Source organism: Ahaetulla prasina, chromosome 3 (assembly GCF_028640845.1).
Source record: "Ahaetulla prasina isolate Xishuangbanna chromosome 3, ASM2864084v1, whole genome shotgun sequence".
Taxonomy (NCBI): domain Eukaryota; kingdom Metazoa; phylum Chordata; class Lepidosauria; order Squamata; family Colubridae; genus Ahaetulla; species Ahaetulla prasina.
In genome coordinates, this window is record NC_080541.1 from 141,798,706 (window position 1) to 141,819,807 (window position 21,102).

General features: G+C 40.6%; 1 protein-coding gene across 5 annotated transcripts in view; it reads right to left on the reverse strand.

Annotated features, from left to right (window-relative positions):
• LOC131196223 (uncharacterized oxidoreductase ZK1290.5-like) overlaps positions 1 to 21,102 on the reverse strand; it is a 90,474-nt gene that overhangs the window by 53,723 nt on the left and 15,649 nt on the right. For 4 of the 5 annotated variants that reach the window (XR_009154666.1, XM_058178743.1, XM_058178744.1 and 1 more), the window contains exon 1: positions 8,023 to 8,317. Coding sequence is in view for 4 of the 5 variants with exons in the window: in XM_058178743.1 (XP_058034726.1) it covers positions 8,023 to 8,302 (280 nt within the window). In the remaining variant the exon portion in view is untranslated. Of the gene's footprint in view, positions 1 to 8,022; positions 8,318 to 13,384; positions 13,634 to 21,102 lie in introns of those variants that run through there. The other variant, XM_058178746.1, reaches the window with a different exon arrangement.

Here is a 21,102-nt window from a genome sequence, read left to right on the forward strand (position 1 = left end):
TGTGTGTGGTATCAGGCAGCGCATCTGGCCAGTAAACACTCAGCGCCATCCAGCAACTACTACTCTACCCCAGATTAAGAGACTACAGGTTCATAAAAAGGAAGTCCTATCTGTTCTGTCATGCTATAGAAAAGGAAGAATCTAAGACAAGATGACATTTTCCTCACTTTCTTTCTCCTTAGAAAAAGTGCAGACAGAATCAGGGTGGCAGCCTTCTATACAGTGTTCTAGATGAAGGGCCGGAACCACCACAGGCCTACATACGTGTATGTTTTGCAAACTGCCACACCATTATAGTGGTATGTTACTTTATTAGTAAAATAAAAAGAAATAAAAGGACATTCACTAATCCCTAAAGGTTTATGAAGATTAGGACATTCTTCTTGTATTAACTGAAATATGAGACGAATGATCAAAGGCATTTACAGAATACAGAATAACAGAGTTGGAAAAGACCTTGTAGGTCATCTGGTCCAATCCCCTCCTGCTTAAGCAGGAGACCCTAAACCATTTTTGACAAGAGGCTGTCCAGTCTCTTCTTGAAAAATGAGAGCATTTATTGAATCTATGAACTTCACGTTTCTGTGGACCAGATGTACAGCCTCGTATCAATATAAATCGTAAGGATACAAGCAACAAAGTTACAGTCATAAGTGGAAGGAGATGGGTGATGAGAACGAAGAGAAGATTAATAGTAGTGCAGATTTAGTAAATAGTTTGACAGTGTTGAGGGAATTATTTGTTTAGCAGAGTGATGGCCTTCGGGAAAAAACTGGTCTTGTGTCTAGTTGTTCTGGTGTGCAGTGCTCTATAGCGTCATTTTGAGGGTAGGAGTTGAAACAGTTTATGTCCAGGATGTGAGGGATCTGTAATATTTTCACAGCCTTCTTTTTGATTTGTATACAGGTCCTCAATGGAAGGCAGGTTGGTAGCACTGTAGTAGTACTGTCAGTGTAGTAGTAGTACTGTCAGTGTAGTAGTAGTACTGTCACTGTAGTAGTACTATCAGATGCAAAGAATCAGGTCCATTTGTATAGTTTGGCACCATTGAAGCCTACACAGAAGAATCTGGTTAAGTAATGGTCAGCACTAAATTGATGCCAGATAACGGCCAACAAAATTCAAGGGGAGCGGGGCTGGACTTGGGTCTCTAGTAGTGACACAAGAACTCTAAACTGATGAAGTGTTTTACTCTGCTCTCCAGTTCTACCTGCTCTTCTCCTAAAATCAGCCTTGTGAAGTAGTCCAGACAGGAAACGGCCTGATGAACTAATTTTATTATACTTTCAACCAGGGGTGAAATGCTACTGGTTCGGGCTGGTTCACCCAACCCAGTAGTAAAAAATGCTACTGGTTCGCTGAAACAGGTGGTAAAAAAATGCTTCAAAAGTGAAAAAAAAGTTCCGTTGATCATGCAGCACAGCTGATAGTTGCATAGATGATTGTTGGAACTTTTTTAGCATTTTCTTATTACCGGTTCACCAGAACCGGTAGTAAAAAAATGCTTTAAAAAGTAAAAAAATAGTTCCAATTATTAGCTATGTGACAATCAGCTGTGCTGCGCTAGAAATCCTGCTTTCTAATGAATCTAAATTGTGTGGCACAGCTGTTCCCCCCCTCGCTGTTCTACTTACCTTTGCAGACTCAGAAAAGGCTTCGTAGCGCCTGTGGTGCGCCTGTGCGCAAAACACGCATGTGCACGCAAAGCAAACTGGTAGGGCTGATGATTAGATGGAGAAGTGTGTATATATTTTTACACCATGTTGAAACAGTAACTCAATACACACATTTATCATTTGTACTCCTTTTGGTACAAGAAAGTCTAGGTTTTTTTCATGTGCATTGCTTTAAAACTTTAAAAACTAAATACCAGTAAATTGCCTCTTATCTGACCATCCCCCTAGTTATGGCTCTTTGTCTCCTAAGCTCATTCCCACATTGACATTACATATTGACATGTCTCTAGCCTCAGTTCTGTATATGCCCTATGAGGGAAAGCTTAACCCTCTTCCTTTGCTTCTCTCCCAGTAATTGCCCCTCTTATTACATCTGGATTTTAAATATCACCTGATAAGGATTTTAGTTAATTTCTACCCCACCCCAATATAAAATTTATTTAATTTCCATGCAAGAGAACAAGCTACATGAAAAATAAACCTTTAGGTCCCATGCCAGATGCACTTATGAGATATGCTTCAGACAACCATTTGTCTGCAATGATACAGGGTTCCTGCTTGAACAGGGGGTTAAACTGGAAGATTTCCAATTCTGTTATTCTGTTCTTACGGGGCCCACATGCTTACATACAAATGAATTAAAACTACAAAAGCTGATATATTCTAGCATGAAGTGCATTTTGAACATCATCTTAATTTGAAAAGTCATCTTAGGAAAAAGAATGGTATGCCATTCAGGGCACACATAAAACATTCAGGGCACATATAAAACAAAGTAAAACAAAGCTTGGCTCTAGCATGGTATCACTAAACAATATCATATTATTTCTGTTTTGCGGATTGCTTTCAAGAACAGTTGACTGTATGTGCATTTGTGTTGACATTTAATGTTGTTTCTTGCATGTTAATGGATCAGCAATTCCCATGGGGATTATTTTAAACATGTATCACATATCTTTAAAATCACTGGGAGTTATTTAATCTTCTTAGTGACATCAGTGGGATTTAAATGAGCAATAAGTTGCAAATATTCTGTTACTGATACTAAGCATTGTAAGAAAACAAATTATTTTGTTGTACTATATGTACCATAACTTTTAGCTTGGCACAATAGTTTTCTACCAAACACCTGCCAATGAAGCCAGTTTCTTGAATTTTACATTTCCATTCAATGTGGATAATCAAAATGAAGCTACATAAGGGAAAAAATAGGAATTTTAGGATAGGCTGTCTATAAACAAATAAAACATTTCATTATATATAGATTTTTCAACCAGGTAATCAGCCTTTTCAAGCCGCCCTTGGTATCTCATTAATTTTCAGTGACTGCTTATTCTCCAGGCACTGTCCAAAGAGACTCACTGCTTAGAAGAGAAGTTCATCTTCATTCAAAATGCAAGCCTGTCAGTATATTTGTTAGTAGAACTAATATCTGCAATATCATCAGAATTCCCAGCACAATAAAAGGTAAGGTTATTAAGGAATAGAAACCAATTCAAAACATACATGGGAGAAAATATCACCATTTATATATTCAGCAAACAAGGATGATGTAGGGGTAAGGAGATATTATCATGACATCCAGATCTCAAGGAATGCCAACTCTAAATCCAACCTCTAAATCCATTTTATTTCCAATGTTTATTAATGAGCGCCTAAAGCCAGATTATAACAACTGTAAAAGTCATATATTTTAATAAAAAAATGAAAACAAATCTTAGAATACTTTTCCCACAATCCAGCACTTTTTCAATTTCTCATTGGTATGTAATTTGTCAGACCAATCTTCCTTTGTGAAGTATTCAGCACTAGAAACCAAATTAAAATGAAAGAACGAAGACAAAAAAAACCCTAGAGAAACTAAAAAGATAGGAAAGAAAACCGTTTGTTGAGACGGTATTTAATTATTGGTTCTTTGTTTATGAGAATATTCTTCAGTATTTGTGACAGAAGAGAAATACAATACCAACTCAGCATCCTTTTCTGAATGCAAAGGAAACTTTCAATAAACCCATTTAGCATGACAAAAAGCATTATTTCAAGGAGAATATTTCAAGATCCTACTTGGGTTTGAGTCACAACCAGATGACTAGGCTATCCATAACTAGTTTAATGCCTCTAACCACACAAACACAGAAAAGGCATGAGTTATTGCTTCCTCTTTCTCTGGCTCCTGTTCCTTCCTAGAAGGAGTTTGGAACACATGGATGTCTTTCTGCAGTTCTTCCTAATTTGAAAAAAATATCCTGGTCATTCTAAGTTATGGCTTGCTTCACAGTGGCTGGGGTTGAATTCACAAACATGCTAAGGCCACAAACTGTCATAACAATGATTATACTATGTCAAAACATATTGGCCTGAGCACCCAATCGGAACCAACTGAAATATTGATCTTCCTTGGGGAAAGATTTCATCCATACTGATTTCTGATGCAACCTAGGAATGCTAAGAATGTTTGCGTCAAGTGCAGGGGTAAAATCCAGCAGGTTCTGACAGGTTCTGGAGAATCGGTAGCGGACATTTTGAGTAGTTCAAAGAACTGGCAAATACCACCTCTGGCTGGCCCCAGAGTGGGGTGGGAATGGAGATTTTGCAGTATCCTTCCCCTGGAGTGGGGTGGGAATGAGACTTTGCACTATCCTTCCCCTGCCACGCCCACCAAGCCATGCCCACAGAACCGGTAGTAGAAGAATTTGGATGTCACCACTGATCAAGTGTGACTTTTTCCTCAAGTGAATTAATCAGATTGTTGTAAGGAAGGAGATAAGGAACTGTTTGCAACAGATTAATTATACAATTTGTGGGTATACCACTAAGTCTATCAGAATCTTTCTAGGAGGTTTAAATTTGAGGTGCTCTGTAAAGAAAATTTTTAAAAAACGGATCAGTACAAATGAGTCCTATTATTTATTTATTTATTTATTTATTGTTTAAATTTCTATACCGCCCTCCTCCCAAAGGACTCAGGGCGGTTTACAGCCAGAATAAAACAATTGATACAAAAATTAAAACCGGTTTAAAAAGAGAAAAAAGAGAAAATTCAAAGTTGAATTTGAGTTGATAATATTAATATTATTATATTAAGATAATATTAAGATAATATTAATACTCAAAGTTGAATATTAAATGGCACTAAGACTAAACTCTGTAGAGATCTTATGATAGCAAGCAGCTAAATCCTGGTTTAAGAGCTATAACACATAACATAACAGCTCCGAGGAGCTGAGGGAGATGAAGCGCCGGAGAAGACGCCTAGAGAGTGCCTGGAGATCCAGCCGCTCTGAGGCTGACCGGACACTAGTTAGGTCCTATAGTAGGACCTACCTAGTGGCAATGAGGGTTGCGGCCGCCCTACGCTTCCTCCTCATTGCGCCGGCAGATAACCGCCCGGCCGCCCCAGCTGGGTGACCCGCCTCCTTCAACAGGAGGGGCGGAGGACCCCACAAGGCGTGCCGAGGAGTTTAACTTATCTATACGACAAAACCGATCAGCTTCGGAACGGATTGGATCAAAATTGGGTAGATCCAGGCGAGGGTTCTGAGGCCCATCTTGTTGAGGTGGTTTGGGATGACTTTGATCCTGTGACTCCCGAGGACATGGACAGGTTGCTGGGTAGGCTGAACGCCACCACATGTTTACTGGATCCGTGTCCCTCCTGGTTAGTACTGGCTACTCAGGAGGTGACGCGAGGCTGGCTCAGGGATTACAAATGCTTCTTTGCGGAGGGGTCTTTCCGCGGCCTTGAAAGAGGCAGTGGTGAGACCTCCTCAAGAAGCCTTCCTGGACCCAGCTGTTTTAGGAACTACCGGCCAGTCTCCAATCTTCGCTTCACGGCGAAGGTTGTTGAGAGTGTGGTGGCATGTCAGCTACCCCAGTACCTGGATGAAGCTGTCTATCTAGACCTGCTCCAGTCCGCTTCCGGCCCGGATACAGTACGGAGACAGCTTTGGTCGCACTGGTGGATGATCTCTGGAGGGCCAGGGATAGGGGTTATTCCTCTGCCCTGGTCCTATTAGATCTCTCAGCGGCTTTTGATACCATCGACCATGGTATCCTGCTGCGCCGGTTGGAGGGGTTGGGAGTGGGAGGCACCGTTTATCGGTGGTTCTCCTCCTACCTCTCTGATCGGACGCAGACGGTGTTGACAGGGGGGCAGAGATCGACTCCAAGGTGCCTCATGTGTGGGGTGCCGCAGGGGTCGATTCTCTCACCCCTCCTGTTCAACATCTATATGAAGCCGCTGGGTGAGATCATCAGTGGCTTTGGGGTGAGATACCAGCTGTACGCTGATGATACTCAGCTGTACTTTTCCACCCCGGGCCACCCCAGTGAAGCTGTCGAAGTGCTGTCCCGGTGTCTGAGGCCGACGGGTCTGGATGGGGAGGAACAGGCTCAAACTTAATCCCTCCAAGACGGAGTGGCTGTGGATGCCGACACTCGGTACAGTCAGCTGCAGATGCGGCTGTCTGTCGGGGTGAATCATTGGCCCGATGGAGAAGGTACGCAACTTGGGCGTGCTCCTGGATGGTCGGTTGTCCTTTGAAGACCATTTGGCGACCGTCTCCAGGAGAGCATTTTACCAGGTTCGCCTGATCCGCCAGTTCGTCCCTTCCTGGACCGGGATGCCTTATGCACAGTCACTCATGCCTCGTTACCTCTCGCCTGGACTACTGCAATGCTCTCTACATGGGGCTCCCTTGAAGAGCACCCGAGACTTCAGCTAGTTCAGAACGCGCTGCGCTGGTTATTGAGGGCGTCTCGGAGCTCCCATATAACACCTATCCTCGCAGACTGCACTGGCTACCTCTTGTTTTCCGGTGCGCTTCAAGGTATTGGTTACCACCTTTAAAGCGCTCCATGGCTTAGGACCGGGCTATCTACGGGACCGCCTACTGCCGGCTTCTATCTCCCATCGTCCGCACGTTCCACAGAGAGGGACTCCTCAGGGTGCCGTCAGCCAAACAGTGTCGACTGGCGGCCCCAGGGGAGGGCCTTCTGTGGGGCTCCCTGTGGAACGAACTTCCCCTCGGACTTCGACAATTACCTGACCTTAGGACCTTTCGCCGCGAACTTAAAACTTATTTATTCCGTATGGCTGGACTAGCCTGATTCTTATTTTTATTGGATGGGTTTTTAAAATTCTGTGATTTTATGGGGAAGTACGTTTTTAATATTTTGGGCATTTAAATTAGTTTTTTAAGGGATGTTTTTAATTATTGTATGTATGTATATTTTATCTGCCTGTTCACCGCCCTGAGTCCTTCGGGAGAAGGGCGGTATACAAATTAAAATATTATTATTATTATTATTATTATTAATAACACTGCTATTAACAGCGGCAATCATTTAAGGCAGCGGTCCTCAACAATCATTGCTTAGTAGCCCAGCGGGAGGGGAACCAGCCCGCTACTTATATAATTCGAGCTGGACATGTACACACTGGCCGCTGCTCATGTAACTCAAGCTTTGTGCATATTTGCCAGCCTGGTACTCACGCATGTGCATGTGCCAGCCAGCTGCTCGCATGACCCAATTCCAAACAGGCCACAGCCTGGTAGTGCACCACAGCCTAGAGGTTGGGGACCCCTGATTTAAAGTAAGAAGTGCAGATCACATGACCCTTTTTCTGAGTTGTTCCTTCTGTTTTAACTGAAGGGGAGTGTCAGCTTTGGAAGCCATATTAGGTCGGAAACGTCCGCACTGCCACTTTCTCATGTGTGTACTGCAATTAGCATTGATATTAAGGCTAAGCTGGATAGAAAACGTACTGAGACTTTTTCATATTGGCACTAGAGAAGAGTTCTAAGAATACGATGGATCGTCAAAAAAACCCCAAACAAATGATAATTGAACAAATCAACTCAAAATCTCAATCAAGGCACAAATGATCAGGCTCCAATTATCATGCGATGTGAAGACCCAGCTCTCTAGAGAAGTCTACAACGTTGGGAAAGATTGACTCAATCACAACATCAATGGATACAGCAGCAATGCGTGCACCCGAAGGAGCAGTTGGGGAATAGATCATTCAAGAGAAAATCCATGTAGTCACTAAGAACTGACACCAACTTGATGGCACATAATCAATCATTCAAGGCTAAGCAGACAAATTCTCTTAATAACCTTCCAATCCTTGTTAAGGCGTGTTTTCATTCTTATGGTAAAAAGATTAACTAAAGAATTAAAGGAATAATCTCACTACTAAAAATTCTTGTTTATGAGCCAGAGCAATCATAAAAGCATGTTGTTGCAGGTGATGCAATAAGAAAAATATATTAAATGTGCACCAAGATTTATGACTATAATAATCTGAACAGGAATATAAAAAAAAAACCCAGCTTCTTACCTAGATATTCCACCCCAAGTCTGTTGCAAGATTCCAAGCAGGCTTGTTTTGTTTTGTCATAGCCATAGTCAGCATGCCAGAGTTTGGTTGTTATCCAGAGATCCTCCCGTTCTATTCCACTCTCTTTGATCGCCTTCTGCAGGAGCGATTCACAGCCATATCGTTTTGCCGTGTCGATATGACGAATGCCACATTTCTGAAGTGCGTATACCACTGCCTCGTGGGAATAGCCACCTTGATGGGATGTTCCTTGAAACATCAGAGGGGGAAAAGATGTCATTATTTTGTGAATATGTTCTGTATTTCCTACAGACCATTACAGGAGTATAAAGTAAACCAGGTGAAATGAACTGACTAGGAATGATTTGGTTACATTATTTGGGTCATCTCTCTATCGTAGCTGTTTTAAGCAACCAATTTCATTTTTTAAAAATTTATAAATCAAAGACCAATATAAAAAAAAATTGAGACTAGTAAAATAAAATGAGAGAAAGAACAAATGAGATAAAATAAAGTAGATGAAAATTAAATAAAATAGGGAAAAAGTGATTTTACACATATATTAAGGGGCCAATATACAGGACTGGACTTTAAACTACTTTTCTAGCATCCAGCAAATTTTGTTTTGAATGGACATTTATTATTCCTGTGAGATCGTAAGATTTCATTTTATATCCCTTTAAATCTTTTTTTTTTTTTTTTTTGTTCAAAAAGTTTTTATTAGTCAAAAAAGGTTTATACAAATACATATCAGGTATGGTAAATTTTCATTTTTCTTATCTAAAATAAGAATTTTACTCAAATTTTTTAACACATACAACAGCCATAAGGCAAGCAGGTGACACGAAGTAGCAAAGTTTGCAAATTTTAAATACGTAATAAAGAAGAGTCAAGAATAAACAGAATATCGTACAAAAGAGAATAAGGAAAACCAACACAATCCCAAATATCTTTATCACTTCCTAGTTTTGGATCTCAGAACTCTGGGTTCAGCCTGACCCAACTCCAGGGCCGCAACAGCGGCAGCCGCTTCAGCCCCATGATCTATAACCTCCCCTTCTTCAATTCCTGGGTCATCTGATTCCAGGAAGGCTTTGTGTTCCTCCACATAGGCCGTAGCCTCCGCAATTGTACTGATTTTTTCGTAATGCCCTCCCGAAAATCATCAATCCCTCTGGCATCAGCCATCTGAAGCCCACTCCTTCTGGTACAATTTGCTTGACAAAAAATAATATTTCTTTCTTTTTTCACGTACCTGTCTGGGAATCTGCCTCAGAATGGCTATCTCCCTGCCCCTGTAAATCAGTGCCCCACTCCTATGTTTTCTAAGAATTTCATCTCTCGTCTCTCTTCTCACAAATTTGACATGAACCTCTCTGGGAACTGCATGCGTGCGTGCATATTGCAATTAACTCTATAAACTCGATCCACATCCCAATTCATGAAATCAACACTTCTCCCAAGAAATTCTCCCAACAATTTAGTCACAACATCTCTCAAGTCTTCTTGGTCCACTTCTTCCAAATTTTGAAACCTAAGGAAATAAGACATTTTATCCATCTGTAGTCCAAGCACAGCATTGCCTGTCGTCTCCTCTCTTTTCTGCACTGCCCGCATTTCACCCTCAGACCTTCCACTTTCTGCTTGTTTTCTGCTGAGACTTGTTGAGTATCCTTTAAATCCTTTTGGATAGTCACAATTTCTTCTCTTATTTCCGTTTGGCCTCTTTGCAAATCATCCAGTTTCTTGTCCATATTGGATAACTTTTCCAGAATTCTCTCCATCTCTCCAGCAGTTGGTCTCTGACCTTTTGCCATTTGAAAAAAAAAAGAATCAAAATCCTCAGGCAAGCACAGTATCCTTGTAATTTCCTCCGGATCCACCAGGGGGCACTCACAGGAGCAACGAGTCCAGAGTACAGTTAGTCAACCAGGAAACCGAAGGGAAGTGATGTCATCAAAATTCTCATAGTGAAGGCGGAAGCTGGACGCCACCACTGTTCCCCAGAAGGAGGGGGGGCCTCAAACCTTCCCTCCTAAATTTCTCCATCACCTCTTCTCTCCAGAGCTCCACAAAACCGGTAATCTTCTTATTTTAAGTTCTCCTCTCTCCAAAATAACTCGTGCTCCTTCCAACCGCAGGGGAGAGAAAACCCCCCCGCACTCCGGAGCACTCCACTCACGTTTACCGATATTCCCTTCCCTTCTCCTCCTCAATTCTACTCCGTGCCCTGTTCACCACCAGGCTGCTGCAGTTATAAATCCAATGCCCCGGTGTCACCGGGCACAGCGGCCCAGGCGACGACCAAAATAATGGCCGCGGCCTGTGGCCTCCGAACCCCGCCAAGCCTAGGACGCGCCAGCATCGGTCCCCACAGTCCTGTATGTCGGCTGGGAGACCCCTGGCGAGCCGTCCGTACGGCAGGTGTCCTTTTCGGAACACCTGGCCCCTGAGGGCCTCGGCGGCGGCCGGATTCGGGCGCTGGAGGCAGGAGAAACCTTCCAGACGTCCGTTGCCACTGGATACCGGAAGTCGTCTCTCTATATCCCTTTAAATCTTCAGCCCTTCCTTTCCTTTTTTTTTTTTTTTTTTTATAAAAAAGTTTTATTTTTACAATCTTATCAAATAATTCATCCAATGTACAGTTATATACAATTAGTCGGGCCTGCCCAGTCACCACCCCCCTTTTTAACCTTCTTCCCTCTTCTACCTTCTTTTACTTTCCAAACCTTCCTCTCCTTCTCTTATCTACCTCCTCTCCTCCCTCCACCCTACACTCTTCTCCCTCTTCTACCCCTCTTCCTTCCTCTTCTCCTCTTTCCTACCTCCTACTCTCTCTTTTTTCCCTCCCCACCGTTCTAAAATGGCAACTGGTCAGACCCGACCCTACATTAATTATATTTATACATCTTCAATAATCCCTGTATATTAACCAAATTAAAATGAAAGAACGAAGACAAAAACCCTAGAGAAACTAAAAAGATAGGAAAGAAAACCGTTTGTTGAGACGGTATTTAATTATTGGTTCTTTGTTTATGAGAATATTCTTCAGTATTTGTGACAGAAGAGAAATACAATACCAACTCAGCATCCTTTTCTGAATGCAAAGGAAACTTTCAATAAACCCATTTAGCATGACAAAAAGCATTATTTCAAGGAGAATATTTCAAGATCCTACTTGGGTTTGAGTCACAACCAGATGACTAGGCTATCCATAACTAGTTTAATGCCTCTAACCACACAAACACAGAAAAGGCATGAGTTATTGCTTCCTCTTTCTCTGGCTCCTGTTCCTTCCTAGAAGGAGTTTGGAACACATGGATGTCTTTCTGCAGTTCTTCCTAATTTGAAAAAAATATCCTGGTCATTCTAAGTTATGGCTTGCTTCACAGTGGCTGGGGTTGAATTCACAAACATGCTAAGGCCACAAACTGTCATAACAATGATTATACTATGTCAAAACATATTGGCCTGAGCACCCAATCGGAACCAACTGAAATATTGATCTTCCTTGGGGAAAGATTTCATCCATACTGATTTCTGATGCAACCTAGGAATGCTAAGAATGTTTGCGTCAAGTGCAGGGGTAAAATCCAGCAGGTTCTGACAGGTTCTGGAGAATCGGTAGCGGACATTTTGAGTAGTTCAAAGAACTGGCAAATACCACCTCTGGCTGGCCCCAGAGTGGGGTGGAATGAGACTTTGCAGTATCCTTCCCCTGGAGTGGGGTGGGAATGAGACTTTGCACTATCCTTCCCCTGCCACGCCCACCAAGCCATGCCCACAGAACCGGTAGTAGAAGAATTTGGATGTCACCACTGATCAAGTGTGACTTTTTCCTCAAGTGAATTAATCAGATTGTTGTAAGGAAGGAGATAAGGAACTGTTTGCAACAGATTAATTATACAATTTGTGGGTATACCACTAAGTCTATCAGAATCTTTCTAGGAGGTTTAAATTTGAGGTGCTCTGTAAAGAAAATTTTTAAAAAACGGATCAGTACAAATGAGTCCTATTATTTATTTATTTATTTATTTATTTATTTATTGTTTAAATTTCTATACCGCCCTCCTCCCAAAGGACTCAGGGCGGTTTACAGCCAGAATAAAACAATTGATACAAAAATTAAAACCGGTTTAAAAAGAGAAAAAAGAGAAAATTCAAAGTTGAATTTGAGTTGATAATATTAATATTATTATATTAAGATAATATTAAGATAATATTAATATTCAAAGTTGAATATTAAATGGCACTAAGACTAAACTCTGTAGAGATCTTATGATAGCAAGCAGCTAAATCCTGGTTTAAGAGCTGTAACACATAACATCACTAATAACACTGCTATTAACAGCGGCAATCATTTAAAGCAGCGGTCCTCAACAATCATTGCTTAGTAGCCCAGCGGGAGGGGAACCAGCCCGCTACTTATATAATTCGAGCTGGACATGTACACACTGGCCGCTGCTCACGTAACTCAAGCTTTGTGCATATTTGCCAGCCTGGTACTCACGCATGTGCATGTGCCAGCCAGCTGCTCGCATGACCCAATTCCAAACAGGCCACAGCCTGGTAGTGCACCACAGCCTAGAGGTTGGGGACCCCTGATTTAAAGTAAGAAGTGCAGATCACATGACCCTTTTTCTGAGTTGTTCCTTCTGTTTTAACTGAAGGGGAGTGTCAGCTTTGGAAGCCATATTAGGTCGGAAACTTCCGCACTGCCACTTTCTCATGTGTGTACTGCAATTAGCATTGATATTAAGGCTAAGCTGGATAGAAAACGTATTGAGACTTTTTCATATTGGCACTAGAGAAGAGTTCTAAGAATACGATGGATCGTCAAAAAAAACCCCAAACAAATGATAATTGAACAAATCAACTCAAAATCTCAATCAAGGCACAAATGATCAGGCTCCAATTATCATGCGATGTGAAGACCCAGCTCTCTAGAGAAGTCTACAACGTTGGGAAAGATTGACTCAATCACAACATCAATGGATACAGCAGCAACGCGTGCACCCGAAGGAGCAGTTGGGGAATAGATCATTCAAGAGAAAATCCATGTAGTCACTAAGAACTGACACCAACTTGATGGCACATAATCAATCATTCAAGACTAAGCAGACAAATTCTCTTAATAACCTTCCAATCCTTGTTAAGGCGTGTTTTCATTCTTATGGTAAAAAGATTAACTAAAGAATTAAAGGAATAATCTCACTACTAAAAATTCTTGTTTATGAGCCAGAGCAATCATAAAAGCATGTTGTTGCGGGTGATGCAATAAGAAAAATATATTAAATGTGCACCAAGATTTATGACTATAATAATCTGAACAGGAATATAAAAAAAAAACCCAGCTTCTTACCTAGATATTCCACCCCAAGTCTGTTGCAAGATTCCAAGCAGGCTTGTTTTGTTTTGTCATAGCCATAGTCAGCATGCCAGAGTTTGGTTGTTATCCAGAGATCCTCCCGTTCTATTCCACTCTCTTTGATCGCCTTCTGCAGGAGCGATTCACAGCCATATCGTTTTGCCGTGTCGATATGACGAATGCCACATTTCTGAAGTGCGTATACCACTGCCTCGTGGGAATAGCCACCTTGATGGGATGTTCCTTGAAACATCAGAGGGGGGAAAAGATGTCATTATTTTGTGAATATGTTCTGTATTTCCTACAGACCATTACAGGAGTATAAAGTAAACCAGGTGAAATGAACTGACTAGGAATGATTTGGTTACATTATTTGGGTCATCTCTCTATCGTAGCTGTTTTAAGCAACCAATTTCATTTTTTAAAAATTTATAAATCAAAGACCAATATAAAAAAAATTGAGACTAGTAAAATAAAATGAGAGAAAGAACAAATGAGATAAAATAAAGTAGATGAAAATTAAATTAAATAGGGAAAAAGTGATTTTACACTTATATTAAGGGGCCAATATACAGGACTGGACTTTAAACTACTTTTCTAGCATCCAGCAAATTTTGTTTTGAATGGACATTTATTATTCCTGTGGGATCGTAAGATTTTTGTGACTTCATTTTATATCCCTTTAAATCTTCAGCCCTTCCTTTCCTTTTTTTTGATATAGCAGGCAACCTGGAAAAGATACTATTTTCTTCCATCTTTGAAAATTTTGTTCTTTTTCTGAAGCCCCATTGCAGGATCAAAGATTCCCTGCCTTTCTTGAAGTCTAAAGCTTCTCTAGATACCAATAATTCAATTTATACTTACTACTAGTAGACTTATAACCATTCATGCAGGGATGGTATTGACTTATTTTAACAACCAGTTCGCAAATGTGAGCAACCACCTCCGCACATGCGCAGGACCTTTTATGCGCAGAGCATAAAAAAAGGACGTGATGACGTCTGGCCGGGCGGGCAGAGCCTCCGACAGCCCCAGCTACCGATTCGTGCGAACCGGGTAGAACCAGCAGAATCCCACCACTGCATTCATGTAGTGATTGTTCAAAAACCAACTTATGACCCATGTCCATACTTACAACTGTTGCCAGCAGCCCTGTGGTCAAGTGATCAAATTTTGGACTTTGCATGTATTTATGACAGTTGCACTGTCCCAGGTTCATGTGATCGCCATTTGCAACCTTCCCAACCAGCTTTCGACAAACAAAGTGAATGGGAGAATCCAGATTCGCTTAATGACATTATTCATGTAAGAACTATGGCAAACAAGGTTGTAAAATGGAGCCAAACTCACTTAACATCTGCCTTGTTCATCAATGGAAACGTTAGACTCAATTGTGGCATAAGTGAAGGACTCCCTGTACTGTTCTTCTCCACTTCTCTCTCTCCCTGTAAAGCTGTTCAGATCTCATTGTTACTTTTTCCTGCCCAATAAATAATTTTCTAAAGATGCAGATCAGATCCTCCTTTTGGCATTTTGCAACACCAGCTTATTAAACGGGGATCAATTTCCCTGATTCTCCATCCTTTATGGATGAAAATTATGGATTAATCCATTTACAAGTTACTAGGTGGACTAATGTTGAGGGTTTTTTTGAAACTCAACATTAAGAAAACTAAAATAATGGCATCCATCCCTTTCAATTCCTGGCAGATAGATGGTGAAGAAATGGAGATAGTGACAGATTTTATTTTCCTGGGCTCCAAGATCACAGCAGATGGGGACTGCAGTCAAGAAATTAAAAGACGCTTGCTCCTGGGGAGGAAAGCTATGGCAAATCTAGACAGCGTACTAAAAAGCAGAGACATCACCCTGCCAACAAAAGTGTGTATAGTCAAAGCTATGGTTTTCCCAGTTGCAATGTATGATGTGAAGGTTGGACCATAAGAAAGGCTGAGCGCCAAAGAATTGAAGCCTTTGAACTCTGGTGCTGGAGAAGACTCCTACGAGTCCCTTGGACTGCAAGGCAAACAAACAAGTCAGTTCTAGAGGAGATCAACCCTGACTGCTCTTTAGAAGGCCAGATCCTGAAGATGAAACTGAAATACTTTGGCCACCTAATGAGAAAGAAGGACTCACTGGAGAAGAGCCTAATGCTGGGAAAGATTGAGCGCAAAAGAAGAATGGGACGACAGAGAACGAGGTGGCTGGATGGAGTCACTGAAGCAGTAGGCATGAGTTTAAATGAACTCCAGAGGATGGTAAAGGACAGGAAGGCCTGGAGGAATGTTGTCCATGGGGTTGCAATGGGTCGGACACGACTTCGCAACTAACAACAACAACAAGGTGGACTAAAAGTGTCCTGAACGGTTACATTCCCACAATAATTTGTGTTAGAGAACCCGGGAATTGTGTTACAGAACCCTTTCCCTGCTCTGAATAAGAAAATGTAATTGCAGATATATCTAAAGCGGAGATACAAGGTGGCAAATTGTTCAATACATTTGTTCCACTCTGGCACTTGCTGGAGGTTTAAATCAAGGGCAAGATGTATGCCAGCAGGAGAGGAAGTGGTTTAACTGGGGGGGGGGGGGGAAATAGCAGGAGGCCTGCAAGATAAAGAATGTTGGACCTAAAGAGTAGAAGGCTGTAGTTATCTTATCTTATACTTTCCTTCAGCTGTTTTTTCCTGCCACTTGTCTAGAGACTTCGGCATTTAGGGAAGCACAAATTCCTATTTCAATCTTCTGAGTATAGACAGTTTTCAAGGTCACCTGTTTGATGTACATATAGTCAGTTTTTTAACTGACTACGGTACTTACTAAAATTGAGGTTCATACAGTCCTTAGATTTCTTCATGCAATCAGGTTCAGAACACTGTTGGCTTAAAATACAAAATCCTTTCTTTGCTCATGCATAATTTACAGAAGGAGTCAGAATATGTCGAGTTTATAAACTCATTATTTATAAACCATAAGCTAGCTCAACAGCATGGCTCACATACATACCAACCAATTCAAGCATCTTGTTCTCCCTACAACACATACACAATTGTACACATATTTATTAGGACTACCAGGTTTGGTCTCCAAAAATCCAGCCAACTACTGAATGTCAACAGAAGAAATTTAAATACATAAATAATTCTTTTCCACCTTCCAACTTTTACATAGCCAGATCTGGTAGCCCTGTACAGGTAGTTCTTGCGTAACGACCTAGTAACCATTCAAAATTACAACAGACCCCAGCCCCAAAAGGTATTTTTTGACTTAATTCATTCCCCCCTCATCACATAGTTGCATTTTGAGCAGTTGACAACCAGATCACCTTCATGGCTGATTATTACGTTGTCTCGCTTAATGACCATGGCAGTCAGTGAATGATTGCTTAATGATAGCTTCAATAAAGTTCATAAAATTAGGTCCATCACATGGGTGCCCCAACTTTCATATCTTACAGTTGAAATTCCGGGTTGCATTACAGTCGTACATCGAGGACTATCTATGCTTTATGTAATATAAACTAACCCTGAGAAATGTTTTCAAAGGCACAACTTTGCACTACCAGTTTCCATTGTATTAGCACAGTTCCTGAGATTGTTCACTTTGCAACGTATGAGCTTTGGTTTTAATAGTGTTCCAAGCTTGGTCTCATCTGAAATCGTAATTAATTCACTCCTTATTTTCATCTTAAAAATAGATACACAAAAGGGGAAAATAAGGTTGATCTATGCTAGTTATTTATCCAAACTAAAACATCGATATAACATTGCAAATGTGTAAAAGTGAGACATAACCCTTCACTCCTTTTTATAGCGAAAGGAAGTTAGAGAAGATACCCAGACCTATTTTTCTCCACATTTCTCTCCATTCTATCCTTCCTACCATCTCTCCCTATTCCCTCACCTCAATGCACAAAGCTTCCATGAAATGTTGGAGTCTTTCACCCTTTGTTTTCTATTCACTTCCTTAGATTTTACACACACACACACACGATTCTATACTAGCGTTTTAATATCTACCACCCACCCACCCCATCGTACATTTCCTTTCTATTCTCACTATGCGGTGATGAAGCTTTTCCTTCTCTGGCTCACATGAAGGAAAAGAGGTTTCCAAGTAGTAACAGAAGCCAGTGTTGCCTAGTGGTTAAGGCACCAGGCTAAAAATGGAAAAACCATGGGCTCTAGTCCGGTTTTGGGCATGAAAGCCAACTGGGTGACTTTGGACCAATCATTGTCTCTCAGCCCAATTTACCACATTGGGGGTAAATTCAATGCTTTTAAAAGGCTCTGATGATCCCAACTGAGTTGCCTGATCGTCAGAGGCTTTAGTTTTCTTTTAAAAGCATTTTTTTTTGCCTTTAAAAGAAAAAAAAAGCCTCTGACAATCAGGCAACTCAGCTGGGATCGTCAGAGCCTTTTAAAAGCATTTTTTTACAACCTCTTTGGCTGAAGCTGAGCCACGCGATCATCAGAGGCTTTTTTTTACTTTTAAAAGCATTTTTTTCGGCTGAAGAATGCTTTTAAAAGTTAAAAAAAAACCTCTGATGATTGGGCGGCTCAGCTGGGCATGGGGGCGGGCAGGGATTTTTGCTATCAGTTCTCCAAACCACCTGCCGCCATCACTACCGGATTGGTCGATCCGGTCCAAACTGGGAGCATTTCACCCCTGGTTTGGGGGGACCACCGGCTCCATGTCATCCTTGATGCTAGATGAGATTACAGTGCCCTAGACAGGCCTAGTGTGCAATGTGAGGGGTTTCCTAGATTCCAAATCTACCTTGATTAAATAAGTATACAGTATAATTCACAGAGAAGCCTTAAGTTCTTGTCCTTACCTTTTTTTAAATTAAACTTTATTAATTTTAAGAGAAAAGTAAAATACAAAGTAACAGAAAAGTTGGGGGAAGAGGATTGAAAAAGCTAAAAAGTTAGTTCTTGCTCTTACTTTTTGAATAATAAAAAAGTGTCCTTTGTATCATTAATCAAGTGAAATAACAAAAATAACAACCCTGGTAAATCCAATTTCAAGAAGCTTCATTGAATATTCAATACTCATATATCAGACTACAGTATACTGTACAGGTGGTCCTCAACTTACAACAGTTCATTTAGTGACAGTTCAAAGTTAGAACGGCACCAAAGAAAGTGACTTACAACCATTTTTCACACTTATGACCATTGCGGTTTCCCATGGTCACATGATCAAAATTCAGACACTTGGCAACTAGTTCATATTTATGATCATTGCAGTGTCCCAGGTCGCGTGATCCCCTTTCACGACCTTCTGACAAGCAAAGTCAATTGGGAATCCAGATGTTACTAATTTAACAAATGCAATGAATCACTTAACAATTGTGGCAAGAAGAGTCGTAAAATGGGGCAAATGTTTCACTTAGCAACATAAATTTTGGGCTCAATTGTGGTTGTAACTCGAGGACTACCTGTACATGTAATTACATGCAATATGAATGTTATAAAGGAAGTCAAAAAGTATCAATAATGAACATGTTACATAAAGACACTAATGATAAATTAAAGGAAAACTATAATACTGTGTTCATAACAAATCCATCCCAATTAATAAATTGTTATCAGTCCCATCCCAATTAATACATTGCTATTTAGGCATCACTGATCACAGTAAGAAAATATGACACACAGAGAGATCAGAACATTTTTTGCAGTTTAGAATATTTAGTTATGTAATATATATATAAAGAGATGACTGCTATCGATTCTGAATACTAAATTAAAATATGACTTATTTCTTTTCAACCCAAAACAATCAGTGAAATTAAATTCATTTTTTGTTTTAAATTCACACTATTATTAAAGTAAGTCAAGTATATAGTCCTCGATTGCCAGCTATGCAATTCTAATGTTTCCTGTTTAATCTGGAAGCAGAAGGCATGGAGTTGCCAAGCAACCATCTACCTACCTTCAACATGATTTCCCTCAAGTTTCCCTTTATTTTGAGTCTAGATTAACCACATTCCAGTTAACAAAGACTGCCTGGAAAGTCACACAGTTGCATCAGAATTTTAATTTAAAAGTTGCACAGCAGCCACAAGGCATCTAGGATGGGTCTTGAATATTACTTCTGGGATCAGCTGGCAGCATCTTATGGTTCAGATGCTGCCTGCAGGAATCTTTTTTCCCTCCAAACCTTTAAACCAAATTTAGCCCAAATCAGATGTAGGAATATAGCTTTAATTCTGGAGCCTTTTCTTTTTCACTTGTTTAATGGCTAAATACACAAATGCTAATGTTCTTTATGAAAAACCATATTTTAATGATTTGGCTCATTTTTTAACAATCTTGCACATATTTAGGTAGAAATTGAATAGAGTAATTGTCTGTAGAGACATGCAGAGGAGCCTACTACAATGCTTGGTTTAGTACAAAGACACATTTCCTTTTCAAATACCAGTAAACTAAAAAAACAAAACAAAAAACTGAGTTATCAGCTGCAAGCAGATTTTTAGAGATCTCATATAGTAGCCCCATGCAACGTTTATTTGTCTCAAGTTTTTCTCCAAAACCTGGTTGTATGCTTTTAGTACTGTGTACTATTGAAGATTAAAAGAAAAAAGTTTCATGGGGAGAATAAAACCCTTGTAGAATCCCTTCAAAACTTTACAAATAGAAATGAAAATAAAATCGTGTGGCATTAAATCCTAATTATATCTAATCATTCACTAATCTCAACACCTCTATATATAAATGAAAATGGTTGTCTGTTTCAACAGCTCCATAAAGTTTTATACATTTGCTTGGCTTCTGCTATGAATAGGCCATTACTCTGTTTTTCAGCTCTCAGAATTAATTTCCTGCCTGAAAAGCGTCAAACATTTTAACTATTGTGTTTCCTACAGCAATTCAGAATCATAGCTTAGGTATTTATCCTCTGGAAGTTCTTTGTTTGCGTAAAAACAGGATGTGCAAAGGAAACCTATGGATAATTATCTGAGTTGCTTTAATCCTGAATAATATCACCTGATGTCAAGGTCTGAGGAAAGTCTTCACAGAACCTGGATATGTAAAATTGAAAATAAATTTGGCACTTATTAATTTAAACTATTTTACCTGATATTTCAGGTAACAAAGAGAAGACAGACCAGTTCAGACCTTCCTGATACAGTAAAAAGCACAAAATGAGTCCCCAAAACCCTCTTTTCATTTCAACGACTGTGAATTCTGCTCATTCAGAGCCTGTTCATCGCAATCTGTTCATTTACAGGTGAGTCCCAAATAGTTGTAAAGAGTCCGACAGAAGTCTCCCACAGTTCTTCTGATAAGGCTGATAAACACCCACCTTTATCTCCATTGACACGCTGCCAAGACCTAATTGGCAATTTTGTAATTGCCAATTGCAAGGCCACAAAACACAGAGTCAACACAGAGCTGCAGTCTTGAAACCGGCCAGCACGAACAACAGTTGCTTCCTGCAAAGGCCCATGTGCTTTTGCTCCTCCTTTATGTCTTATAGGAGGGGCCAATCATCTCCAAGCCCTACTCCCGAGTCAACCCTGTTAACTGTTCTTGCCTTCTGGCAGCTCTGTTCTTGCCTTCTGGCAGCTCTACGCATGCGTGCACCGGAAACAAGCTCCCCCTGTTCCTCTGCCTCGCTGATGTCCGACTCTGGAGGCTCCGGAGTCCACACATAACTCCCAGATGGCCCTGGTCCAGAGGTGGGTTTCAGCAGGTTCAG